General features: G+C 46.1%; 4 protein-coding genes across 5 annotated transcripts; all 4 read left to right on the forward strand.

The window, feature by feature from the left end:
* Positions 1–575: 575 nt before the first annotated feature.
* Positions 576–2,434, forward strand: LOC117835382 (probable histidine kinase 2). Its single transcript, XM_034714744.2, has 3 exons — positions 576–997; positions 1,350–1,921; positions 2,039–2,434. Exons 1-3 carry the CDS (start codon positions 649–651, stop codon positions 2,249–2,251), a joined length of 1,134 nt encoding a protein of 377 aa, XP_034570635.2. The 5' UTR covers positions 576–648; the 3' UTR covers positions 2,252–2,434.
* A 2,873-nt stretch (positions 2,435–5,307) lies between these two features.
* Positions 5,308–6,399, forward strand: LOC140221121 (probable histidine kinase 2). Its single transcript, XM_072290445.1, has 2 exons — positions 5,308–5,991; positions 6,184–6,399. Exons 1-2 carry the CDS (start codon positions 5,437–5,439, stop codon positions 6,397–6,399), a joined length of 771 nt encoding a protein of 256 aa, XP_072146546.1. The 5' UTR covers positions 5,308–5,436.
* A 1,599-nt stretch (positions 6,400–7,998) lies between these two features.
* Positions 7,999–11,487, forward strand: LOC117839350 (E3 ubiquitin-protein ligase RZFP34). 2 transcript variants are annotated; one of them, XM_034719661.2, is made up of 11 exons: positions 8,000–8,223; positions 8,335–8,422; positions 8,551–8,610; positions 9,741–9,773; positions 9,875–9,952; positions 10,115–10,158; positions 10,285–10,325; positions 10,425–10,507; positions 10,623–10,714; positions 10,807–10,918; positions 11,003–11,487. In XM_034719661.2, exons 1-11 carry the CDS (start codon positions 8,198–8,200, stop codon positions 11,141–11,143), a joined length of 798 nt encoding a protein of 265 aa, XP_034575552.1. In that variant the 5' UTR covers positions 8,000–8,197; the 3' UTR covers positions 11,144–11,487. The 2 variants fall into 2 exon arrangements, with proteins under 2 accessions (XP_072146694.1, XP_034575552.1); XM_072290593.1 differs by lacking the exon at positions 9,741–9,773 and having other exon boundaries at positions 7,999–8,223.
* Positions 11,488–13,206: 1,719 nt separating this feature from the next.
* LOC117840830 (ras-related protein RABC2a) lies at positions 13,207–17,878 on the forward strand. The gene is made up of 6 exons (XM_034721367.2): positions 13,207–13,582; positions 14,818–14,886; positions 15,497–15,562; positions 16,491–16,612; positions 16,839–16,967; positions 17,553–17,878. The coding sequence occupies exons 1-6, from the start codon at positions 13,432–13,434 to the stop codon at positions 17,664–17,666; spliced, it is 651 nt and encodes a 216-aa protein (XP_034577258.1). The 5' UTR covers positions 13,207–13,431; the 3' UTR covers positions 17,667–17,878.
* The last annotated feature ends 9,459 nt before the right edge of the window (positions 17,879–27,337 follow it).

Below are 27,337 nucleotides of genomic sequence, written 5' to 3' on the forward strand. Positions count from 1 at the left end.
GGTGCGGCGCGGCGCCGCGCCAATGCATGTGGCGTGGTAGAGGCTTCTTGCCGCACCTGGCGGTCTGGCGCGGGCAAAAGGGTTACCCACCGCAAATAAAGTTCGGCTGAGGTTATTTTTAAAAATAAATTTTAAAAAAGTTAAAAATAAAAAAATCACAGCCGGCGATTCCGATCCAAATATTCTACCAAAAGTAAAATAATAATCACTCCATTGAAGGCCTCTATGATCCTCTCTTTCCATCTTTCATGAAACCCAACAGGAGATCTTTTCCTTATTACGGTGATATGGGTAATTACTACAGTAGCACGCTAATCTCTCTCTCTCTCTCGCTCTCTCACCAGAACCCTGCAACCCTGCCATCGCCCAGTCGCCACCTGCACCAGTCCGCGGCCACGGTCTGCGCCACGGAGCCGTAAGATTCTTTCGACGCCTCTAGTTCGATCGGTTAGTTTGCGTAGACGCCATGCATCAATCATTTCTTTCTCATATATTCATCCACAGCGGCATGATTCATTACCCTGTCACATCTCATCTATGGCCATTATTGCCCGATTTCGACAGAGCGTGTGCTTCAATCTGGTCTGGTCCCCGTCGTCTCTGTTGTTTTCAGGTTGTGTTTTGGCGACCTCGTCGCACACGACAGCCATGTCCTGGGTCATGGGCACCGCTGCTGCCATCGTCCTGATGGCGTGCGGCGCGATGGCCGCCGTAGCCGCGGCGGCCGCGTTCCTCGCCACGCTAAGGGCGCTGCGGCGGTCGGTGGCGCGGGAGGCGTTGCTGCGGGCGAGCCTCGTGAGGCACAAGGAGGCGCTGCAGCAGGCGGAACGGAAGAGCCTCAACAAGACCAGCGCGTTCGCCGGCGCCAGCCACGACATCAGGTCGGCGCTGGCGGCGATCACGGGGCTGGTGGACGTGTCCCGGGTGGAGGCACGGGCGCACCCGCAGATCACGCGTAACCTTGAGCAGATGGATGTCTGCACAAAGAAGCTGCTCGGTGAGTTGGAACTTTGCATACTTTGTAGCAACTGTTATTGTAGATAAATGTTCGTCTGTTCGGATATTGCAGCTTTACAGTATTTGAATTTTGGTACTAGTAGCAATGTAGCATAGGAATGCTCATTCATCGGCTAAAATATACATCTATGTTGAAAATTGTTGCAGCTGCACAGTTTATGAATTTAAAAAGCCACAGTTTTATTAGAAATATATAGGCTTAGATACCATTTCTTTTACAGTTTTTATGTACATAATATGTCAATTGAAATGGGCCCTCGCTTTGTTCGTTTTATAACTTGGAGCACTTTATAATCAGGAGAATCCTCAACACTGCAATGTAATTTGTGCAGAGATACTTAACTCGATACTAGATACAAGCAAGGTTGAATCAGGAAAGATGCAGCTTGACGAGGTTGAGTTCAACCTAGCAGACGTTTTGGAAGAATCCATGGACATGATCAACATAGTAGGCATTAGCAAAGGGCTGGAAGTGGTCTGGGATCCCTGTGATTTTTCCATCCTCAAATGTGGAGATGTGATAGGAGACTGCAGGAGACTCAAGCAGATACTGGATAACGTACTCGGCAATTCTGTGAAGTTCACTCAAGAAGGGCATATCATTCTTCGTGCTTGGGCAAACAGGCCCATTACAAGAAGCTCAACCATTGTTCCTTCGAGATTTGGCTGTTTAAGACCCGGTGCCAATTTCTTATGTTTCTTCAAAACAAGAGAACATCACGATGATTGTCATCCGTTCAGTTTGGTTCAAAATGATCCCAACTCGATTGAGTTCTACTTTGAAGTGGATGATACTGGCATTGGAATCCCAAAGGAAAAGAGAGAGCTGGTGTTTGAGGACTATGTTCAAATTAAAGAAGGGCAAGGAGGAACTGGCTTGGGGCTTGGAATTGTTCAGTCTTTTGTAAGTTCTGTTTCCATGCTGAAATTTCTTGTTTGAGATATATTTGACTATTTTTTACATACTATCTCTCTCTTGTGAAATTTCTGAATTTTACCTGACATATATTGTGAATACCAGGTTCGTTTGATGGGAGGTGAGATTAGCATCAAGGACAAAGAGCCTGGTAAAATCGGAACCTGTGTTGGGTTCAATGTGCTCATGAAGCTGGATGGAGCCCATGAACAACATGACATAGAAGAAGGCAGTTCAATCCCATCGACAGAAACAAGCGAAAGCCGCATCCGAGCCTCAGCCTTCAGAGAAGCTAATAGCTTTGATGGTGTCTGTTAGGAATCGAAAGACACGGATAGAAGTGTCAAAATGAGTGCGGATCATAGAAGTAAAAGACTTATAGATGGATAAGGCCTCGGTACGGTGTTTCATAAAATAAATCCATGTATGACGAGAAAAATCATCTATGAATATAATATAGTATCGATGGCCCCCTTTAGAAACAAAGGGAGCAGGACCCCAGACATCCGAATGAACAAGATCAAAAGGACGCTGTGACACAGACTCACTAGAATGATAGGGAAGCTGAATTTGCTTGCCCAACCGACAACCCTGACATTGAGCTAAGGACTCATGACCTGAAACAGAACCTAGAAGACCACGACGAATCAAACTAGATAGACGGGAGCCACATAGATGACCCAAGCGATGATGCCACTGATCAAAAGATGCGGTCGACGAAGCAGCCAAAGCGGAGCCAACTAGACTGACGGGCGCAGCGGAAGGAAGACGAAGCCAGTCAAGCTCCCAAAGACGCTGAGAATCACGACGACGAGGGCCAGTACCAACCAGCTGACCCGTGCGACGATCCTGAACATAACAAATATCAGGATCAAGAATGACACGACAGTTATGATCAGTAAGCTGGCCAGCGGACATGAGCTGCATGGTCAGATCGGGAACATAAGAAACATTAGGGACATGAAAGGAGTCAGATAGGAGAGTGCCATGTCCAACAACAGGAAGAGAAGAACCATCGGCTGTATGAACAGTAGGAGAACCAGGTGGAGACCGTATGGAAGAAAGATAGGTGCAATCAGGAGTCATATGAAACGAAGCACCAGAATCAAGAATCCATGGACAAATACCTGGAGTAGACGTGGAAGGTGATCCCAAAGCGGAAGACTGCGAAGCAGCAGCAGAACCTATAGGTGCAGAGGGCTGAGTCACAGAACCCGCAGCGCCTGGTGACGTAGAGGTAACAAGGCGACTGAGCAACCTGATGATCTCCTGTGTCTCAGAACCAGCAGAACTCCGCTGAGGACTGCCAGAACCAGAACCACCAGTAGCACTAGCACCCAGCGAAGAACGAGCAGAACCAGCAGGAGCACTAGGACCCTGTGAAGAACGTCCACCGCGGCGAGACTGACCCTCACGAGACTGAGCCTTCTTCTTCCTGTAACAAAAGGCCTCCACATGATTATCCTTGCCACACCAATCACATTTAAGACCACCCCCTCGACTCTCGGAAGAAGGCACCGCAGGACGAGTAGAGGAGCTGACAGCCAAAACGGAAGAATATCGCATCAATCCAGCAGTAAGAAGGCGAGTCTCCTCATTACGAACAGCAGCAAGAGCCTCCATCAGGGAGACACAGGGATGTCGAGCAAGCAGCTGTGCACGAAGGGGCTCAAACTCATCCCGAAGACGTGTCAAGAAGTCGTAGGTGCGATGAAGCTCAAGAGCCTGCTGCTGACCCAGGCAGGACTGGCAGGTGCTAGGAGACAACGGAGGACTAAGAGTGTCGAGCTGGCGCCAAATAGTAGAAATCTGACCGTAGAAATCATCAACGGTACCATCACCCTGTCGAACGAGCTGCTCCTGACGAATGGCTGCAAGAAAAGTAGATTGACCGGTGGGCTCATAACGTGTGCGAAGAAAAGCCCACATCTGATGTGCAAAATCAAGCTCAATAATATCAGCCGAAACCCTGTCATCAATGCTAGCAACGAGAATAGAAGCAGCTCGAGCATCCTCATCAACCCATGTCCGGTATGCAGTAAACTGAGACTCATAGGATGCAAGGCCATCATCATAATCAGCAAGGAGCTTCGCCACATCTGTATCATGAGTAGCAAGCAACCGATCCATCTCTTCAGCCGTAGCTGTCTCTGGAATCACTGGCTTCGCAGGAAGCACCGGGTATGTAGGAGCAGTAGGACGAGGTGGACAAGGCAACTCGCCAGTAAGAAACTCCCAAAGACGAAGACCACGCATATGAATCCGTAGACGAGGAACCCAATCGCGATAGTTGTTGCCATTGAATAGGACCGGGCAACGTAACACTGGGACACCACCAGACGAAGGAGCCGAAGGAGCCATGGCGACGGCGAGAGCGCAAGTAAAATAGCGGCGGGCGACGGCAAGAGCGCAGAAGAATAGCGGCGCAAGCGTTTTTTTTTTTTTTTTTTGTGCCGGTACTCAAAAGGCAATATGTACTGCACAATAGAAAAGCAGCGCACAAAGAAGCCGAGAGTACACGTAGGGCAGAGCTTTTTTTTTTTACTCTTTTTTTTTCTTTTTTTTTTCTTTTTTTTTTTTACCTGTCACGGGAGATGTATCTCTGCACGCACGGAAGGACAGGCAGCTGGAAGCTGGAACCTTATCGCTTCACACGGGGGAGGACCCAACAACAGGACAAACCAAACCCAACCTTATCTTCACGCGGGGAGGACCAGGCAACGACCCGAGCGAGCGACGAACGGCCGGCGATGGCGTCGAGCGGGCGGCGGTGTCCGGCAGCGGCGACGAGCGCCGTCGTGGCCGGCACCGACGACGAGCAGCCGGTGAGGCCGGGGGAGACGGCGACGAGCGGCCGGCGGGGGTCGGCGGCGACGAGCGGCCGGCGGGGGTCGGCGGCGACGAGCACTCGGCAAATCCGTCGAGTGGAGAGCCGGACGAGCGGCGGCCGGAGGCTCTGCGCAGGCAAGCAGGCAATACGGATCTGGCGGGGAAGGATAGCACGCAAGTGCAACGTGCATGAAAAAAAAAATCCTAGAGTAGATTGAGGAGAAATCTAACCCTAGTTTGGCTCTGTACCATGTTAGGAATAGCACTTGTATTCATAACAGGGGCTCTAGGCCCATATATATACAGGTACAAGAAGGGGAAAATATACAGAAAACCCCCTAATACAATATACATCTAACAGTGTCCACTGTGTGCTTCTTGTTCATGGTGGTGAAACACGAAGAATCCTGCGAGCTTGGATGGAAAACCTTGGGATTGAAGTCTGCCTAGTACCACAACTCGAGTTCCTTGCTGCTGCCGTTGAGAAGTTGTGCCATGCTGACACTTCTCCTGCAAGGACATCATCAGACAGTTTTGAATGTCGCACGGACTACTGTTTCAGGCCCAGAGATAGGGTTGTCCAAATACTGCCCGTTGCACTGAATAATAGCAATAGCGTCCAAAGAGGCACATTTGGAGGAGTGCTAGTTGTCATTGACGCACACTATGGAAAAATGGAGGACATGTGCACAGAGATGAGCTTTGCTAAAGTTAAAAATCAAATTCCATGCAAAGTTGTTTGTCTTGCAGATGCGAATACCTCTTCAAATGACTTGAGACAGTTCAGGCACAGTACATGCTGTGATCTTATCCTGCAAAAACCAATCCACGGGTCCCGGTTACACGCTCTCTTGAAGATCCTGATGGACCTGCAGATGCCGCACGCCCAAAACTCATCTCATGTTAGTCCTGATGACAACACTGATACCGGCACTCCAGGAGGATCATCAGGAGCTGGCAAATCAGCCATGATCGCGCATACGGCTTCAGAACCAAGACTGGAAGACGATAAACCCTTGACTGGAATACATGTATTGTTAGTGGAGGACACTCTGACTTTGCAGACTATTGGGAAGAAGATACTGTATCAGCTAGGAGCAACTGTTGAAGTGGCAGAGGATGGAGCCAAAGCTGTCAGCATGTTTGAAGCTGCTCTTGAACAAGCCGCAGCTGGCTCGGAAAAGGATGCAACATCCACTCCCTATGATGTCATCCTCATGGATTGCCAGGTTAGGTTAAAAAAAAAAATCTTACAATACCCACATGTTCTCTTTTCCTGTACTAGAACACTTCTCATTCTCTGTGTGAGTTGCCATCAAATTATCTGCTAATAACCGGTCTACTGGTAGTAAAATTGCTGTCTATCACACATCATATTTCCCGTTGAGATGTTCATTACTAGGACCTGTTCTTTGTGCCAGATGCCCGTGATGGACGGCTACGAAGCGACAAGGCGCATCCGTGAGGTGGAGAACCGCTACGGGATCCACACTCGGATCATCGCCTTGACCGCGCACGCCATGGAAGAGGAGACGCGGAAGACCATCCTCGCCGGGATGGACCTTCATCTGACCAAACCCATGGAACGCAGGAGCATAGCAGAAGCGATCCGCCGCGTGCGCGGAGGCCAGGGATAGGGTCTCCGCCATGTCGTTGCATCGACCTGGGAACTGAGATTGCTGCCAGCTTGCCGCTGCCCAGTGGCAATCTTCTTGGCTCTTGGCTACAGACAAGAGTTAAGAACTTTTTTTCTATTGGGACACTTGGTGGTGTGCGACTGGTGATCGGTAGGTTGCGTGATCAACGATCACGGCAGGACTTATCGCGGGGGATAGTTTCCTGATATCTGAAAATATCGGCTGCGGAGATAACAGGTTTTGACCTTTGTCGCATACTCTGTGTGCTTCTCGGCAATCATTGAGATGGGGGGCGAATAATTCAGACCTGTCAAACTCGGTATGTGCATGCGGAGACGGGAGCAAACAATGCGCACTGTTGTTGATTGCGCTCGTCTAAAATGATTGGTACAAAAGGATTTTTAAGCTTATAAATGATTTTTTTTGGAACGGGCTGTAAAAATGGGGCTCATCTCCCCTCTTGTTTCACTAATTGAAAAGGGCTCATCTACTTTGAATATGGCTTAGCTTAGATGGAGTTAGTAGAATTGCTCAACCATTTAAATGAGGATCGCTGTGTGTTCTAATCCCACTCGCTAATTGCTACGGCATGTAAATGTTCAAGTGCGCTCACTTATCTCAGGTCATCGACGGGGATAACAATGGTGGCGTTTTCTTTCTTATCTTGGACCAATCGAAAGATACTTCCTCAACTTTGAAAATATCTCAGTAAATATCGGACATCAAAGAGAGGAAGATATTTCTTCTCGCCAAAGCGCATGCCGGATAGATCCTGCGAGCTTTGGCGACTCCCTTTTTGCACTTTTGGATAAATCCAAGGGGTGTCGCTCGCTGCAGGACCGGTCCTCCACTCCTCCTCGAATCGAAAGGAAGCGCGAGACAGCGAGACGGGGCGCCACGCCTGGCAGAAATGGAGCTTTCTTGTCCTTGGACTCTTGGGAGGAGATGGAGATCAGATCACTTAACCCAAGTCATCCGCTAGTCTAGTGTGTGCGGGGATCGGAATGGGATGGCCGACGCCGACAGGGCTTCGGCCTTTCCTATCCCCCAAGTGGCCAAGCTGGCGACGTGATCTCCAACCCATGAAGCAGCCCAGCCTCATCCACTTGCGCGCGAGGGAGATCTGTTGGTTGACGGCCCACGCCGGGCCCGTCCCGTTCCCCATCGGCCGACTTCCGCCGAACCGTGTCCTGTCAGCCTGCCTGTCATCCCGTGGGCGCTCATCAGGTTTCTATGATAAGGAGTATATTATTACTAGTGGCACGTGACGGGTTCGCCCAATTCAACCCGGCAGGGCAGCTGTGTGTGACCGTCTGCCAGTAGTGAGTGATTCGTGCGCTGAACCAGGCCGCCGTCCCAGACTCCCAGTTGCGTTGCGCTTTGGCCTTTCTCCCTCTCGCGCCCCGACTGGCGGCGTCACGCATGGGCCTGCTGTGCATGGCTCTGTAAAATTTTGCCAAGGGGCACGGTGAACATTACGATACCTCCGTGAGCCGTGCCCGTCCGTCCGCGCGACGCGCCCGTGCGGCCGGCCGTCGCGGCAGAGGCACCCCCACCCACCCCTCCCACCTATAAAGCGAACCGGCCCGGGCGGGACGCGCCCTCACAGCTCTCGTCGCGCACAAGCGCCCGCGCTCTGCTCGGACGAGCGGACGAAACGGGCGGGAGCTTCTCCCCCGCGGCTTCGTCTCCCGCCACCGCCACGCGCGCCTAGCTAGCAGCTTTCCCTCCGGCGCGGCGCGCTTCGCATCGTCACCGAGGGGAAGAGAAACAAGCGGCGGCAACGAGGCGCGTCCGGATGGATTTCGCAACCGAGCAGCACGGGTAAGCAAGCAAAGGCGATTCGATTCGATTCGATGGGTCAATCGAGAAACCATTTTGTCATGGAAGAAGAGAAAACTCATCCGCTCTGTTCTGTTTGTCCGGGACGCGAAGTTGCGAGCATTACAGGCGCGGGTGCCGGGTCGTGGCGCCCTGCTGCGGCGAGGTCTTCGGCTGCCGCCATTGCCACAACGACGCCAAGGTCCGGCCCTTGATATCGATTTCGTTTACCCCCTCTCCGCTCTCATTCCAACCATGCTGCTTCTGTTGTTTTTGTCTTTGAATTAAAAGAAAAAACTCTGAATCATTGGGATTTCCTCTGTGCCGCAGAACTCGCTCGAGGTCGACCCGCGCGACCGCCACGAGATCCCTCGTCACGAAATAAACAAGGTCGGTGCTCCTTGGCTAATCTTGTGCTTGAGTTTTCACCGTTTGCTTCTGTCCTTCCTTTTCTGAAGTTGTTCTGAATTTAGTTAGGCTTCATGCATCATGATTCATTGATTCTTTCCTCTTTGGGAGACCCAATGTTTCTTGTCCAATGTCAAAATCCAAAGAAACCATTGGCCCTTTCAGTCTAAAAGAAGCCCGTCCTCAGATCTTTCGCCCATTTCTTCAGATAAGGTTAGCACAATAGCCAGTGATATCTCCAGGGATCCCAAGATTTTTTTTTTCTCACCCATCTTCAGATAAAAGGCGACATCCGGAGTAGATGGTGCTCTAGGGAATCGTTCCTTCTTGATATCAACTCACTCCACTTGTCAATAAAATATTGGCCACTTCTGCTCATCTGCTGCAACCTGACCTGCACCTTGTGGCCGGCGGGCAGTGTGGTCCACTAGATTTTTTTAAGCTCAGGCAAGAGTGCCATTAGAAGGAAGGCGGCTGGGAGATTAGTGAAAAAAGAGAAGCAAGAAAGGGAGAGGACAAAGGCATATCTCACATCGAATTGAAAGGAGTAACTGCACTCAGCTGATTGAGTGCTGCATAATTGAGAACCTGAATATGATTGCTGCTCACTGTTGTATTTCCTTATCTAGATCAAGTAGAAATCGATTTGCTAAAGCAATTCTTCACACTCTTTCTTTGACTTATTTAATGAAAATAGGTAGGGCCATAGGGGCCTACGGTCCTGACTTTCCAGAAAAAAAGGATAGGCTAAATCATATTTGATTCTTTTCTGGAGTCCACATGGGCATGATTGCTTCCCTAAAAAGAAAAGATCGGCTAAAGAAATAGATTTCTCCAGACATATAATGGCCATTAATGTCCTATCCCATTTCTGTACAGTAGAGAATTCTGTGGCCATTTCGAACAGTTTTCTGATAATACATATAAATTATTTGGATACATGGAGTAATATTCTCCTTTTATTTTATTTATTAAAGAAAAAATAAATATTAGACCACATGGACACAGCATGCTTTTACAACTATTTCAGTGGCTATTCCTTTTACCACTAAAATCACACGAATTCGGTTCCCCTTATACTGTGGACGTACTGAAACTGTTTTACTATACAGGTGATCTGCACTCTCTGTTCCAAAGAACAGGATGTAAGTTATCAAACCAAATAGTACTCCAAGTCATTCAAGAACATTTATTGACATAAAGGCTAGTTTCATGAACACTGTTCATTTCCATTGACAAATGACAGGTGCAACAGAATTGTTCTAACTGTGGGGCCTGCATGGGGAAATACTTCTGTGAAATATGCAATTTTTTCGACGATGATGTAAGCACATTTTTTTTTTTGTTTTGACTCTTTGTGATAAATTAATATTGGCTTAGATATGGAGATCACCACGCTATACTTTGTAAATAATTTTCATGATTCCCTTCCTCGCAAAAAAAAAATCATGCTTCCCAATCTGATAGACATACTGCCCTGTTCCAGATCTCTAAGGGCCAATACCACTGTCATGGATGTGGCATATGCAGGCAAGTACCAACTCACAGCTATGTTTTCCTCCAAAAATACTTCACCGCTGTGCTCAAATTTTTCTGAAGCATTTGCTATTTATTCAAAATGATCAATCTGGATTCCTTTATCTTCTTTTTTTTCAGAACTGGCGGTGCAGACAACTTCTTTCACTGCGACACATGCGGTAAGTTTCTGCATGACATTCGTTCTGCTATGATTCTATTAACTGTTCCGCAACAAGGATTTCACCAACTCTCGCGCTGCCTTTGTTGTAATCTGACAGGGTGTTGCTACAGCAATGTCTTGAAGGACTCTCACCGCTGTGTGGAAAGAGCAATGCATCACAACTGCCCTGTCTGCTTTGAGGTGAGTGGCCTGTGCTCCATGGTATTTCATTCAATCATTCTAAGAAAAGAAATCATTTCATTTTGAACTATGCAGTTCGTGATCTTGAGAAAAATTCCTCTCTCTTCCTTGGCAGTATCTGTTCGACTCCACGAAGGACATCAGCGTGCTGCAGTGCGGCCACACGATTCATCTGGAGTGCATGAACGAGATGAGAGCGCACCATCAGTGAGTTCCTCGCTCGCATCCTTCAGAGACAACTTTTTCATCCCATTCCCGCAACGATCTCAAGCCCTTTTTGACTTTGATCTTGGCATCAGCTTCTCGTGCCCGGTGTGCTCGAGGTCCGCTTGCGACATGACGGACACGTGGCGGAAGCTCGACGAGGAGGTCGCGGCGACGCCGATGCCGGAGATCTACCTGACGAAGATGGTAAGCAGCAGATCGCTAACTCCCCACACACGACCCTGCAGGTCGGATGCCGATTGCTGAAGCTGAACGATGGATGGACTGCAGGTGTGGATCCTGTGCAACGACTGCAGCGCGACGTCGAGCGTGCGGTTCCACGTGCTGGGGCAGAAGTGCCCCGGGTGCAGCTCCTACAACACCCGGGAGACGAGGGCCGGCCCGGCGCTCGCCGCGCGCTCCAGAGTTTGAGCAGAGGCCCACGCCACAAACGCCGAGGAGGTTCATTCGAAGCCCAAAGCGTCCATGTCCACCAGGTACATCATGGTCGAGGATGCAGTTGAAGCGCGGTGCTGTCCCTGCGATCCCTGCCGGGAAGGCGCGCTGGCTGAAGCTGGAGAGGAGAGACATTGGTTTCGGCAGCTTGCATTGCATGTTCAGAGAATCACTGTGTGCCAATTGCCTCACTGTATTTGCTATGGTTCGCTGGAGCAATTGAGTTGCATTACATGAGCGAGCCTCTCTAGGCCATGACCGTGTACCGAACAGAAACTGGGAATTTTGCAGGAATTTGAGTATCAAAGCAGTTCAGTGTAGCTCTCTACCTTCTTCATTTATCTTTGTGGAAAAGACTTGGCTTTGTTACCAGAAATTCGTTTCAGTCTTTCAGAAGCAAGCAGGAATAGAATCTGGGCCTAACGCCCCGGCAGCCCATATGTCGGGCTGAAGCCGCGCCAAACCAGAATGGGCCGAGCAGTTTACATGAAACCTGATGCACTTCACAGTTTTTTCCTTTCCTTCTGAGGATTCAGTTTTTTCTCCCTTCTTTTCCATTTGAAAAAAAAAGGAGAATTGTGATGGCAACTTTGCACAGCTGATTATTGTGTGCAGTTGCGGCGGAACTTGTTTTTGTTTCTTGTCACCCATCTGCGGTACACTGCCCCGACCAAGCTGGCCAATTGAGTGGTGGTGGTGCTGGTCTGCTGGAGCCTGCAGGCGGGGCCTCGACCGCTAACGCACGGCGGCAGGAAACTGCTGCTGCTGCATCATCTGATTTGATTAGCCGAAAAGGATCGCTCCACGAAACGGCCGCCTTTCTCTTTCCAAATCATCCCTACTGTGATGAGCTATCCATCATAGCATAAGGCATGGTATCATGCTTGTCCTCCCTGTATACCAATAACAAAGAAAAAGCCGTGCTCCTTTTTATAATCTCTCCCGTTTGTTAGTTGTTTGTTGTTGCACAAGAACTGAACTGCGGTGGCTCACCGGTAATGCCTAACTACTGATTTCTTGTGAGAGCAACCCATAACATTGTTTTTGTTTCACCTGAGAGGTACAGACGCACAAAACTAATTCAAGCTAACGAACCGAGTCAGCGCCTTTGCGTATGCACAGTCGTGAAAGCTACAGCATCGCGAAACCGCATCTAATGCCCTTCCGCCCTTGATCGATATAACAACTTATAGAGATGGATAGATAGATACAAGTATGATTGAATATACACGTACGCGCCAAGCCAGCAGGTATTGTTTGCTTGGTACCTGGAGACCGGACGAGGAGCGTCGTGGTCACGCGCGCGACCACGTGCCGGAGGCATACGCCTACCAGGTGTGTCGCATGATTGGGATGCAGCTGTAGACCCGTACTAGTATAAACTCCACGAGCCTGGCATCCTCACGGTCACGCTTCCCGAGCGACACACGAAAAAGGAACGGAGGGGTAGGTAACCAACGAGTCCTCCTGCTTCGTTGCGAAATACAGATGTCCTTCGGTGGGAGTAGCGTCCAAAACAACCCCGTGGCCGGCAACGGCGGAGCACGCGTCATCGTCATCCGTATCCATCCCCTCCGCCGATCCACCGCAAGGCCTCTGCGCGAGAAACCCGCGCGACGTCCGCAGTGGTGCCGAGCGCCCCGAACCCACCCACGTTTCCCATGACCACGAGCGGACGAGCCCACGACCCCGCGCGCCGCGCGGATCGGGCGCGGGCGCAGCAGGTCCCGGCCGAAACGGCGACATCACACGTCCGCCACCTCCCAAAACAGCCAAAAACCGCAGTGCTCCACCCGCGACGCAACCCGACCGCTCGCGTGTCGCGTCGGCACTCGGCCGGCCGCCGGCCTGACCCGCAGGCCAGACGAAACAAAGCCATCGCGGCGGCCTGGCCGGCCGGCCCCGCGCGCCCTTCTTGCCAACTCGGCGGCTCGCCCCCGACGGAACGGACCGAGGAGCACGCGCCGCTTCCCTGACGCTCTCTCTGCCCGACTGCCTGCCATAAGTAGCTGGACCAGCCGTGCCCCACGCCCCTCTCGCTCTCCTCTCCCCCCGGTCAAAGCCAGCACGACAACACACCGGACTGGCTAGCTGTCCCCTTCGCTCCCTCGGCTCCCTTCCTCGGCGCCGCTGCCGGCCCGCGCCTGCGCCTCCGGCCGCGCCTCTATCCCTCCGCCCCGCCCCTCCCGCCTCGGCCCCGCCCGCATTCCTTCCCGCGCCGCGTCGCCACCGAATCGGGCGGAATCCGAGGGGAAGGGGGAGTAATGGGGTCGCCGGGGGCCGGGAGCAGCGGCGGCGGCCACGAGTGCTCCTTCAAGATCCTCCTCATCGGGGACTCGAGCGTCGGCAAGAGCAGCCTCCTCGTCAGCTTCGTCGCCGCCTCCCAGCTCGACGACGACATCGCCCCGACCATCGGTACGCCCATCGCTGATCGATCACCCACCACCACCACCACGCTCCATCTCGCTACCTCTCGCTCGCTGCTCCTCTGCCCCCTCACCGCGCCGATCGAAGCCGATTCTCCGATCAGGCCTAGCGCTGGCCGCACGCGATGCGACCGCGCTGCTTCTGCCGTAGTACCAGAACGGAACCGGACCCAGACCCCCAGCGTACACTCCTAGTCGTAGCAGTGGTACGGCACTAGGATTTCCGGGCGGACGAAGCTAGCTACCTGCAGAGGCAGGAATCAAGGCGGCGTCCGTGCGTGATGCGTCAGTCTCTCTCTCACCACTCACCAGGAACCTTGCTCTGCTTGGGTCATCGCCATCACCCGCACGGGAGAAAAACTGGAAGCGCGCCTCAATTATTACCTCTACTACTACTGCTTTCCCTTTTTCAATTCCGAGTCCACTACTCTAGCTCTATTAATTAGTCCGTGGGGGGCGATCCACCTTGTGTGCCGATTCTTCCCTTGCGGTGTCAGCGTGGATTCCACCAGGAGTCTGAAGTAGGTGGCGCACGACGGCCGTCCTGTTCAGTGGACAAAACTTCCACCAGTTTTAATGCAGGGAGCTGGTTTCTGCCCTGCTTGTACTGCGGAGTTACTGCAATGGTTCCACCTTTCTTCTTGTCTGTTGGGGGTAGTTGGAAAATTTTTGCCGATGCTGCTACTGCTTGTACCGTGCACTAGGCCCTGTGCACTGGTAGTTAAGTTAGCTTAGATGAACAGCTAGTTAGAAATTATGTTGGTTAGATTATCTCCCTGATCTTACTTTCCATTCTCTCAGTGAAATATTATATCACTAGTACTTTAAAAAGAGCAATCGTGTTTCCCCTGCAAATAAAAAAAAATAGAAGCGCAATTGTGTTTAAAGATATTTCGAAAGAAGTGGCCATCCTTCATAATCTTTAACTGCTGTCCTTATAAAAAAGAAAATCCACAGCTTATGCAAGAGCTGTTTGTGCACATATGTTAAAATAAAAGTAGCTATCCCTATTTCCTGGCAGCCTGCTGTTTCAGAAAATTTCAACTGGAGTATTGCAGCCTATATGTTATCCACTGAGGGTGGTTCTAACACGACAACTACATTTGCCTTTGCAATTCCAATTTGGCACTTAAGCATTTCTCTGCATTGCATGCTTGTGGTGTGTCATACTTTTATCTAATCAAATGGCATGCTGTCTGACTTCTGTTTCACACTTGTTGCCAGGAGTGGATTTTAAAATCAAGTTCCTTACAGTTGGTGGAAAGAAACTAAAGTTGACAATATGGGATACCGGTAAGCATGTATCTCGATTATGCAACATATCATTTGGTATTTCTTATTATATGTTGCTGATGGGAATACACAATGCTAGAAAGCTGTTTTGCATACAGTTTGGTATCTGCATCAGAACTTGTTGAACATTCCACCCTTTGTGGCTACATAGTTCTGTTCATACTCCTTTTACAATTCCACCCTTCTCTGCTCTCATTACTGTTAGTGGTTTGAGAATCAAGGTTTGCTTTTCAGCTAATATATTTGGATTCTTTCTTCGTACCTGTCCTTGCATCATGGCTATTGGGGTTTCTTATTCACAGATTATAGCTGCACCTTGCTGCTTTGTGCCTAAAATATCTGGCTACTTTCGCCATGTTAGCCCTTACACCCCCAAAATCATTGCCACTCTAGGTTCCATCAATTAAAAGTTCTGTTGTAGCCCCACTCACTCCTTTGTTCTAAAGTAGCTCAGTGGTTCACCATGACCGTGTTACCTGTCAACTTCTTGAACTTGAAGGCTTCTGAGTTATATATCTATTACCACTTTAACAGCATGAATTATGTTATGGTGCTTTCTGATAATTCAAGATTCTGAAAACTTATGTTCCATACTTCCATTGCTTTGCAGCTGGCCAGGAGAGGTTTAGGACAATTACTAGTTCTTACTACAGAGGTGCTCAGGGAATTATTCTAGGTAACATAATATTTTTTCTGCCAGTAGACTGCTAAAATATATTGTCACATCACACTAGTAACATTTTTGTCACCCTGACGTCATACCACCGAAATATGCTGTAGAACCGTGACAAAAAAAAAATGAGCTCACCATAAGGTCGGGCATCTGATGTTGTTATATCTTAGCAAATGTTAAATGTTGAGGGTTTTACATGTAGCACCAATGAGTTCCTTATGGTTTCCTTATGTCAATGATATATCTTCCCTTGATAGTGTACAATAGTTATAGATTACTGTGTATCAATCCACCAGATTCGTTGGTACAGGGATGTGTGATGTATCCCTTTCACGGCAGTAAAAATCACCTCCATGTTTTGTAAATAATGTTCAGCATATGTATCCATGCACAACTTTCCAGGGAAGCATATCTTGTCTGTTGCAATTAAAAGACATATCATATTTGTCATTTTTCATCATGTTATGAATTGGATCTCTGCCTGAACTTTGGATAACACTTCCAAATGATTGCGTGCCTATGGACCATTTAGTTGTTGCATTTATGTAATCTGAATGTCTGGGCTAGGCAGAGGATCCATCAATACATTTTGATCAATTTTGTGGTGAATAGTCTAGAGAATTTTCAGGTGTTTCGTCCATATTTGCATTTATGGACTCTGAATAATTGCACCTTTGGTTTTCTTGGTGCGTGTGGTGTCAGCCCGGGTGGGGCTGTTCGGTTTTGCCTTTGTACTTTAATGAAATGACACGCAGCTCCTGCGTAGTTCGATAAAAAATAATAATGATTGTGCCTAGGTTGATTGCTTGGTTATCATAATGACTTCTAGCAGAAAATTTGCCTATAGAATTTCTCTCAGTCCGGTCCTTCATCTTGTTCTTTTCATGCTTCAAACTTATTCATGGTCTAATGACTTTGTATTTTATCCTAGTATATGATGTCACGAAGAGAGAGAGTTTCTCAAACTTGGCTGATGTGTGGACTAAGGAAATAGAAGCAAACTCAACGAACAAAGACTGCATAAAAATGCTTGTTGGGAACAAAGTTGACAAGGTACCATCTCTGCCAGAAACTTGATTGTTATTTGGTTTTGTGGAAATATTGTGATCTGATCTAAGAATATCTTAAAACCTTTCATTGGTACAAGTTAATTGTAGTGGTATCTATACATCCTTTACTGTTTTAATCCTTTTTACCCCCTAACATTTGAAGTTCTAGAAAGCAAAACTGAGAATAATTCAGTTCTTAGGTTTTTTATTTTGTTGGCCTCATCTTGCAGGATGATGAAAGAATGGTCACAAGAGAAGAAGGCCTTGCATTTGCAGAAGAATCTGGATGTCTATTTCTCGAGAGCAGTGCAAAAACACGAGAAAATGTTGAGAAATGTTTTGAAGAACTTGCACTGAAGGTATGCTTGTAGAAAGATATTAGGCACCATAACCTTATCGGCTTAGATCCCTTCTTTCTGAGGGATTTTAAAGCACCCTATAACGTGCACATAAATATGAACTTCAGGCTTGGCCAATATCCTGGTCCTGCCATATGGGCCCCCCAAATTGGCTCTATCCTGGCCCTGCCATATTGAATTGAATGCATGCATTGCCAATGTTCCCATGTTCACTTCATACTTCATAGCACCATTCACACGGAAGCTAGAGAGATTTGTGGGGTCTGATTAAACTAGCAATTTAAATTAGAGTAAAAAACCCTATTTCTCTAGAGTTAACTGTCACATACTTACATATGATTCTTTCTGCATGCTGATGCTTTACTCAATGACACCCTTGGTGAGGTCTAAAGACAGCTAACAAAAGTGCAAAATATACCTTCATGTTCATGCTACTACGAACATGGCTAGCTGAATTCACTATGGGAAACATGATGGTGTTTGTTCTTCAGTTTAGATGGAATAGTGCAGATGGCTTTTCTTCCAGCTGAAAACCTATTGTACGCATTGCATGAACTAACTCATGATCTTTCTATTACCATGCAGATTCTCGAGGTGCCGAGTCTCCTGGAGGAAGGGTCATCTTCGGTTGTCAAGAGGAACATCCTCAAACAGAAGCAGGAAAGTCATGCAAAGCACGGTAATGGATGCTGTCACTAGACGAGCCAATCTACTCGGCACGTTTGGTCGTCTTCGTGTGAGCTGCCCTTATGTTCTGCTGTAAATGATTGTATCTACATGGTCTGTGAGTAAAAAGGGGGTTAAAGAATCAGCTTGTGGGGGTTTTTGGGTAGTGATTATAATTGATTTGTACAAAGGACATGCGGCCTCTTTTCGGTTGTTATTCAATTTTTTTCTCGTCTCCAAGTTTAGCAGTTTTGTTGCCCTTGAAATGGAATCAGCTGTCCTTTTTTTCCTCCCTTTCTCTCCTTTCTTTCCATTTTTGTACTATAGTAGTATAAGGTGTTAAAGATATGCTTCCCACTTTGTTTTCCTCTCTATCTGTCATGGCCCAAGAGAAGCCCAAGGCTGTCAAGCCCATTTGCCGAGTCACAGCTCATGAGAAGCTCAATGCCAATTACCTCCATTTTTATTTGTTTTTGTTTGTAAGGCGCACGTATATATTAAAGTAAAATGCATGACACATCATCGAACTTGCACCAGATTTTTAATTGGATCACTTAACTTGAATACAGTACACATAACATCATTAAACTTGTAACAAGGTTCATCGAGGTCCTTTCTTTCAACACACAAGGACTAGTCATCCTATGTAAGCATGTTTAGTCCACCGTGGCAAGGAATAGCGTAAGACATTTATATGGAGGCATATGGGCAAAACATTTGGCCTGTAAGAGGCATGAAAGAATGGAAGAAAACAAATAGAAGAGAAGTGAAGCCTCCTAAATATGATCTCTAAGATGGGAGAAGGGTAAAGAATAGAAGAAAGCATCCATTGGAGCTTGAGAATGGAATCAAGCTAAGCAAGCATGGTGTGCAGATTCCATGCCATCGCCTCCAGCTGGAAGATCGATCAGACGTGGCAAAAAAAAAAAACCTCCGGTAAACAAGGATGCAAGTTTGATGTTGCGGTGTGTACCATTTGGAAAAAAAAACCTTCGATGAACAAGGATGCAAGTTTGATGATGCAGTGTGTACCATTTACAAGTTAAATGATTTGAGTGATTTGAGTGAGAATTTGGTGCAAGTTTAATGGCTTACAGTGCATTTTACTCTGATTCAAACTTTATTGTCTTTATCTATAATTTAGCCAATATTTTTTTTATTTTTATAATATAAATTTGAAATTGTTTGATTCGTAAGCAAATGTACTCTCCAATGATTATAAATTTATAACCATAAATAGTATAAGATAAGATAAATGAATAATTAAAGTGTAATTTGAGAGATCGTGTATCATGTCTTAATGTAGCCTAGCACCTCAAGTTCTATTCCTAAAACCCTCTCTGACAAATCTGTATGTAACATCCTTGCATATCAATATAATTGTTCAGGCTGGTTCCTTGCCTGCCGTAGCACCCCTAAAAAAAGTACTGCATAACATAATATTTGGACTAAAGATTCAGAAGCAGAACGAGGAAAAGAAAGAGCATCTTCCCCCCTCAGGTTACTTGAGGTCCCCTTCGATTTTCTCTTGCTCATGTCTGGAGTTGATCTTGGTCATGGCTACAGGGCCTAGTAACGTCGACGGTCGGTGGCAGCACAAGACGAAGAAAGGTAAGTTTGGCTTTATGGTCTAAAGATGACTAAATTTGCTAGCAAGTTATTTTGTGGCAAAGTGAACTGCTAAGAACGTCTTGCTCCTTAAATCCCTGATGGGATGGAGGAAGAAGACGAAGGTCCTGGACGCAGAGTTCACAACACTGTATGCTTCGGTACCAATCCCTCCAAGCGCCATGAACATTTTGCAATTGCCACCACAGAAGATGAGCTGCTAGATGACATCTGTGACTATGTTGCGGTTGCCTTCAGGAAGGACATCAAGACGTACAGCATCCACCCCCACGGTATTGGCATCTGTGAGTTTGTGCATCCTTGGGATCGAGATATCCTGGTCCGCAGTAGTCCCCATCAGATTGGCCCTCACATTGTGTCATTTGTCAAGCATGATGAAGCTTTGAACTGTAGGAGATCACCTTTTACTCGCACTAGTTGGGTCATGCTCCTAGGATACCCCCTTGATTACAAGGAGCATCACTTTCTGCAGCAGGAATGCACTCCTTTTGGCAAGCTTATACATTGGCATGCAACGGATCACAGTTGATCAAGAGTTCTGATCAAAGTTTTGATCGATGACATACTAGAAGTCCCTCGCAGCTTGAAACTTAAGAGTGGTAGATTCCTGGATGGGGAAGGACGTTCATGGACTATACATGTCTATATCCTAAATGTTCTCCATGTAGATTAAATTCTAGAAGATAAAATCCCTCCCCCTCCAAACAATGGCAACCCACATCCTCACGTGGGACTTGTCCTCCCAGGGGAACCTGGACAGGTGGCACAGTGGGCTGACAACCACATGAACCAAGAAAGATTTAGTCTGAACCAAAATCATATTGATGCTCACCAGGCTGAAGGTAACCAACGCTCATAAATTAGTTATGTTAATCAAGATGAAGAAGCCTTCTTTGTTGCTGGTGCTGGTGCAGATAGGGAAGTTGAGGTACCAGAGATGCAAGAAAATGTAATCATGGCCCTTGCAGCACAGCCATGAATTCAGAATCAAGAAATTATTGCTCAGGTAGATGTTGAGGCCAATAATGAGCAGCTGGCAAACATGGAAGCTTCTATGAATACTGATCAAGCCCCTGAAGAACAAGCTCCTGGAGATGATGTCCAACTTACAATGCCTCAGGAGAATCAGAACAAACCAATTGCACAGTAAGCTTCAAAAAAGCAAAATGACCAAGCTGTCACTAATCAAACAAGAGAAGACAATGGATATGAAGAACAACAGACCTCTCAAGACCAAAACATACATGGACAGAACACCAATTTGACTCACACAGCTCATAAGCAGCATGAAAGAAAGACCCAAATGATAGAAGCAATAATTAGTAACCTTAAAGCAAATCATGAACACCTACTCCCAGTAAATTCATGAGGCAGTAGGTGGCACTGGATCCATCACTATCCCTATGTCTACTATCAGACTCAACCTTTCTAGTCTAGAGATTGAAAGTGTTCATCTTGTTGCCCCAGAGACATCGACCCAAACTAACAGCAAGGCTCTGATTGAGAACTCATAGACTAAAACAATTACAGCACAAGAAAAGCAGTTTGCAAATGTATATACTAGAAGGAGGTACAAAGCTAGGATGGGGCTTGCTCCTCATCTAATTGAAACTGAGAACACAAGCACGTAAAGAAAAACAGTTGAGCCAAGTATCAGAGTGCTCAGCAGCCAAAACAAGAGCAACAAACAAGTCAAGCATAAAACTCCACTCACTGTTGGTAAGCTGAGAAGTAGTGCCAGAGTGCATGAAAGAACCAAAGGAAGTAGGGTCCCCTCTGTTGAACCTGAAGGCGCCAAAAGAAAGAGAAGAAAGTTTCTTCGGGATGTAACCAGCCACTCACAATTGACTGGTAAACTCCTGCTCCCTGCTAACTCCCATGGAATTGAATTCCCAGTCTGGACACTCTTGAGAAATCTGAAGACATATACCCAGAAATCCCAATCATGAAAATACAAAATGTGGCAATTAACAGGTGCAGTATCTTTTCTTCGGAAGTAACGGTTGAACTCCTCCTGAAGGCCAGCAAGGAAGATGAAGCTGGCAAAGCTGGAGAGGAGGCAAACATCAACCTGGTGGCCCGAGGATAGTCAACCCAACATGCAACTATCTCTCAAGGAATGCCTTGAGTTTATTTTTTATTGTTTTGATGCCACTTTCTATTATTTGGGGTCAGATTATGGCAACTGGAGTTGGTGGTTATCTTGTATGCCCGATGGAGGGCCTTTATCTGGATGTTATGACCATTATTGGTTCATTGGCACCTTTAATGTTTGGTTAAGCTATGCTATTGATTATCTGTGGTGGTTCTGTGTTCGACCCATTTCATCCCCTAATAATGTTTCTCTTTCAATTGCACTTTACTTTGAATTGAGTGGATCTCAAAGAAAATTCAGCAAGCTGTGGGGGAGGGGCCAACTCTCTTGGAGACAACAGCCCTCAGAAGACTTTCAAAGGTATTGTGATGGATAGTACAAACTCAAAGAGAAGTTGGAATATTCTGAACTGGAACATCAGAGAACTAAACAGGGAAGATAAGTGTGATGCGGTGAAGGCAAAAATTGAAGAAAGTGCATGTTCAATTTATTGTCTCCTGGAAACAAAGAAGGAAAGCTTTGATCACTCCTTTATTAGGAAGGTGGCACCTAAGAGATTCAATATGTTTGCTTTCTCTGCCTTAATTGCTGCTTCAGGGGGAATTCTTGTAGGACAGAACAGTGCTCCCTTTGAAGAAGAAGTGTTGGTTTGTCTACGTTTTGCTTTAACTGGTAGATTCACCTCCAAACTTGATGGCAGTTCATGGACTCTAATTACAATTTATGGACCTTGCTAAGGTCCAGAGAGGGATGAATTTGTAGTATGGCTAAATGATCTATCAATACCTGATAACGAAAACTGGATGATCATAGGGGACTTTAACTTCTACAGAGATCTCAGTGACAGAAACAAACCAGCGGGGGATATGAATGCCATTTTTCTGTTCAATTCTATAATCAGCAACCTGGGCACTCAAGAAATCCCTCTAAAGGGTAGGAAGTTTACATTAAGAAATATGCAAGAAGACCCCTTGCTGGAACAATTAGACTGGTGTTTCACCTCGGCAAACTGGATCAACACATATCCCAGTACTTTGATGCTACCTCTGGCCAAACCTACCTCTGACCACACTTCCTATGTGGTTCAAATTGGAACATATATACCAAGAGCCACAATATTCAGATTTGAAAACTTCTGGTTAGATGTGCCTGGCTTTATGGATCTTGTCCAAAATATTTGGAATACAATGGATCTTGTCCAAAATGTTTGGAATACAAATGTTAGAGCTACTAACAGTGCAACAAGAATAACTGCCAAACTGAAGCTACTTAGAAGAGCACTTAAGAAATGGAGCAAGACACTTCGACAGATATCAAATCCTATCAAGGAGTGCAATACCATACTTGATGTCCTGGACAAACTTGAGGAACAAAGACTTCTATTTCAACAGGAGAGAAACTTCAGAAGAATACTAAAGGAACATATCATTAAGCTCCTCAAATTTTAGAAAGAATACTGGAGGAAAAGATACACTGTTAGATGGACCAAATTTGGTGATGAAAGTACAAATTTTTTTCATGCTGCAGCAACAGAAAGGTACAGACAGAACACAATAACCAATCTAGATACAGCTGATGGAAGACAAATCACATATCACTTTGAAAAGGCATCTCTTCTTTGGGAAGTTTACAAGAGCAGAATGGGAACTACTTCTAATCCTACTATGCACCTGGACCTCGAGCATCTCATCCCTAGACACGATAACCTATAGCAATTATCTGATCCTGTTACAAGAGAGGAAATTAACAAGGTAGTGGCTCAAATGCCCACGAATAAATCCCCAGGGCCAGATGGCTTCAATGGACTATTCTTCAAGAGATGCTGGCATATAATCAGGGAGGATATTTACAGTCTCTGTGAGGAGTTCTTTGCAAGACAGCTGGATTTAAAAGTCATCAACAACTCCTTCATTACCTTGATACCGAAATGTAACAACCCAACAACATCCAATGGCTTCAAGCCAATCTCTCTTATGAATTCAGTTCTGAAGCTTCTAACCAAGATCATGGCAGATAGAATACAGCAAAGGATTATCCCTATTGTCCACCGGAATCAAAATGGATTTATAAAGAATAAAACAATACAAGATTATCTTGCATGGGCATTTGAATACATCCATCAATATCAACAATTAAAGAGAGAAATCATTATCCTAAAATTAGACTTTGAGAAGGCATTTGACACTATTGAGCATAACATCATACTTAGTATGATGAAGAATCTTGGTTTCACTGACATGTGGTGTGATTGGGTTAGAAGGATCCTAGATTCTGGGACATCTTCAATTCTTCTTAATGGCATCCTAGGAAAAGAATTTCACTGCAAGGAGAGTTAGACAAGGTGACCCTCTCTTACCGCTCCTTTTTGTTGTTGCAGCTGATCTATTGCAATACATTATTAACAAGGCTCACACTCAGAACAGTTTCAGCCTCCCAATCCCCTACACAGCCACAAATAATTTCCTAGTTCTACAATATGCAGATGACACTGTCCTAATCATGAAAGCCTCAGAAAAATAGTTTTTCTGTCTCAAATGAATTCTAGAAGGCTTTTCACAATCCACTGGATTAAGAGTGAACTACCACAAATCCCTTCTAGTTCCTTTAAACCTCAACACAGAGAAGGCTTCCAGCTTGACCAGAGTCTATATGTAATATTGGCAACCTCCCCTTTACATACCTTGGGCTACCTTTGGACACCACCAAACCAAAAGTCATAGATCTTGCCCCCTAATGAATCAAATGGAAAGGAGAATCTCTGCCACTGCTACTTTTCTTGGATTAGCTGGCAAAGTCAAACTGACCAAGTCAGTTTTCTCTGCTCTACCAATATACACAATGTGCACTTTAAAGATCCCCTTAGGGGCAATTGACAATATGGACAAAGCTCAAAGGGATGACTTTTGGAGAGGATCAAACGTGAATGAAAAGAAGAAGTCTTTGGTAGCATGGCCAAAATGTTTTAAGCCAAAGTCCAAAGGAGGATTGGGAGTGATTGACTTGAGAAGGCAAAACAATGCATTGCTAATGAAATACCTTGATAAATTTTATAATAAGAAAGATATGCACTAGGTAAAGTTGATATGGGAGACATATTATACAAATGGAGAAGTCCCACATGCAGCGGGTGAAGTAGGGTCCTTCTGGTGGAAAGACATTTTAAAACTTTGTGATCAGTTCAGAGGCGTAGCAACATATATAGTTGGAGATGGTACATCAGTCCTCTTCTGGTTGAATGTTTGGAATGACAGATTATTGAAGAATTCCTTCCCAAGATTGTTTAGCTTTGCAAAGAGCATGCACATATTAGTAGCACATTTTCTGCAAAACAATTCCATAGAAGAGCAATTTCATATACCACTATCTGAAGAAGTCTTCGAAGAATATCAAGAGTTACAAGGTATCATCTAGGGAATTCAAGTTCAAGGGGAAACTCGTGGCTTCTAGCATTATATATGGGGATCTAGCACCTATTCCTCCCAGCAATTCTATAATTTCTGACTCAAAAACATAAGGCCACCCTCCAACAAACTTCGAGTCTTCTCAAGGCTTCTCTTGATGGACAGACTGAATAAAAAAACCTTCTGAAACGAAAAAACTTCATTATCAATGGTGGCAACTATAACTACGTACTGTGCAACAACAATGTGGAGGAAACTACCTATCACTTATTCTTCACCAGCAGCTTTAGTTCAGCCTGCTGGAACAAAATTGGCCTTCAATGACACCTCAACTTCCATTCTACATGATGTTGAAGACTGCAAAAGACATGTTCCATAACCCTTTCTTCATGGAGATCTTTATCATAGCTGCTTGGCACATCTAGAAGCAAAGGAATGCTCTAACTTTTCAAGGAAAACGTCCATCCCTAAATTCTTGGGTCTCGCACTTTGTGGATGAGGCCAGATTCCAAGTTCACATAATTAAAGAAAGTACCAAACAATCTTTCCTCAACTGGGTTGATCTAATTTAGCATAGCTTGTTTAGCTCTTTTTATGAAGTTTTTTCCCTTTTAGGGTACTCTGGTACCCCTTTTTGCTGTGTGTTGTACAGTTTATTCTATTTTTTAATATATCTTTTCATAGTGGGGGTCTCCTCCGCTGTACAGTTTTTTTAAAAAATACTATGCTGGTGGTATCTGATGCAGCAAATTGTGGCTAACTCTGGTAAAATTTGGCTTTTAAGTTTTATCTAAACACGGCGGGTGCGACACGTGACATATGAGCTGTATTTTTAAATTGCTCGATTAATCACGATTTATCAATGATTAATCGAGAAATCGGTCTCTGGACATTGACTAGGGAATTCGATTCGATTATATTACCTTGTCAACTGGTCAAGCGACTAATCATCGATTAGTCATGACTAATCTGGCATGTCTAGTCAAGCGACTAGCTCAGGAGTATATGACTTGGGCTTCAGCTCAGTAGTAAGCCTACTACCTAGCCCACATCTGATCGGTTCTTTACCTAGCCCGATTTGCAGCTGCCACCATTCGCTGAGCACGAGTGGGAGAGGAAAAATTTCTAGTTTATTCAGCTCTGTGCTCTACTTGATTGTTTGTATTTTCCAATTTTCACTTGCAGATATAGGTAGTCTGCTTTAAAGTGGTAACTGACTAAGCTATGGACTGCCGTGTCCCATTTTTAACTTGCACATGCAGGTATTTTGCTCAAAGTGGCAACCTACTAGGCCGTAGATTGCCCTGGATAGGGTGGTTGACTTGCTCGATCTAACGATTTGAAAACATTGCATATGAGCCGCAGCTACACGACTAGTGTCAAAAGAAGCAGAGGTGCAGCTGATCATACGGCTGCTACGGGGGCACGCTAAAAGACTTAGAGCTCGTTTGGCAGGGCTGTGGTTGTGGCTGAAATGGCTCCGGCTGCAGCTTCTCTGGTGAAGCAGCTTCTCCGTTGGAACTAAAGCCGTTCTATAAAATGTTTGGCAAAACGGTTTCTCCTGTATTCTTAGGAATGGATGTGAGAGATCAAATGTCCTATATACCCTTAGCTATGTGGATTGTTTGAATTGATAAATTGGATGATTAGCATTAGTTCAAAATTTGAGTTCATTAGAAATTTAAAAAATAAATATGAGAGTGAAATGTGCTATCTACCCATAAAGCTACTACGTGAGAGGTCTTTTTTTTCTTCCTTATTTTTCTTTTTTACTTTTTTCTCCATTCATTTTCTTTTTTTTCCTCCCTTCCTTTATTCTTAATTTTCTTATTTTTCTCCCTTCTTTATTCTTATTTTTCTCCCTTCTTTATCTACTCCCTGGCGCTGGCAACCTTATCTTCTTCGGTCCTGCTCGTCCGTCTCTTTCATCCGCATCACTTCCTCCGCTCCCTGGCGCGCCGCACTACTTCAAGTCCGTCGCGCCGCGCTGCTTCGCCCCCATGCTGCGCGCGCTCCTCTGCTGCTCCAACCCCGCCATAGCGCTATCTCGCGGCCCTGCGTCATGGGCTCCCTGCTACTCTAACGCCACCGCATTGCTGCAACCCCGGGGCTGCCAGGCCGCGCGCTAAGGTCAGCCATGGCAGGTCCAGCGGGCAGCGGGCCGCAGAGTTCTTAGTTAGTTCAATCTTGCACAGAATGGCATTTTGAGTGTAATTTTCGTGTATTTAAGGAGTACATGCTACTGGAGCAGCTGCGGGAGGGGAAGAAGCCGCGGGAAGCCGATTTTTTTGACTCTCGCGCCAGTTTTTTTAGCTCTCGCTCCGTCTCTTGACTCCAGTCAACGGGATTTCAGGGGCTTTTTCCCCGAAGCCGTTTGCGCTACTGTTGTTTGGTAGGACTTCGGGTGAAGCTGGTGGAGAAACCCCTCCCGAAGCCCTACCAAAGAGGGCCTTCTTGGCCGGGATTATAATAAATTATATTAATGTTATTAGCAAATTGCTATTATGAGGTGTAAGTGTCATGAAACCACCAGAGGAATAAAATAAGCAAGGGAGGTGTCTGAGAAGAGGACAAGGTGA

The sequence above is a fragment of the Setaria viridis genome, chromosome 9 (assembly GCF_005286985.2).
Source record: "Setaria viridis chromosome 9, Setaria_viridis_v4.0, whole genome shotgun sequence".
Classification (NCBI taxonomy): Eukaryota; Viridiplantae; Streptophyta; class Magnoliopsida; order Poales; family Poaceae; genus Setaria; species Setaria viridis.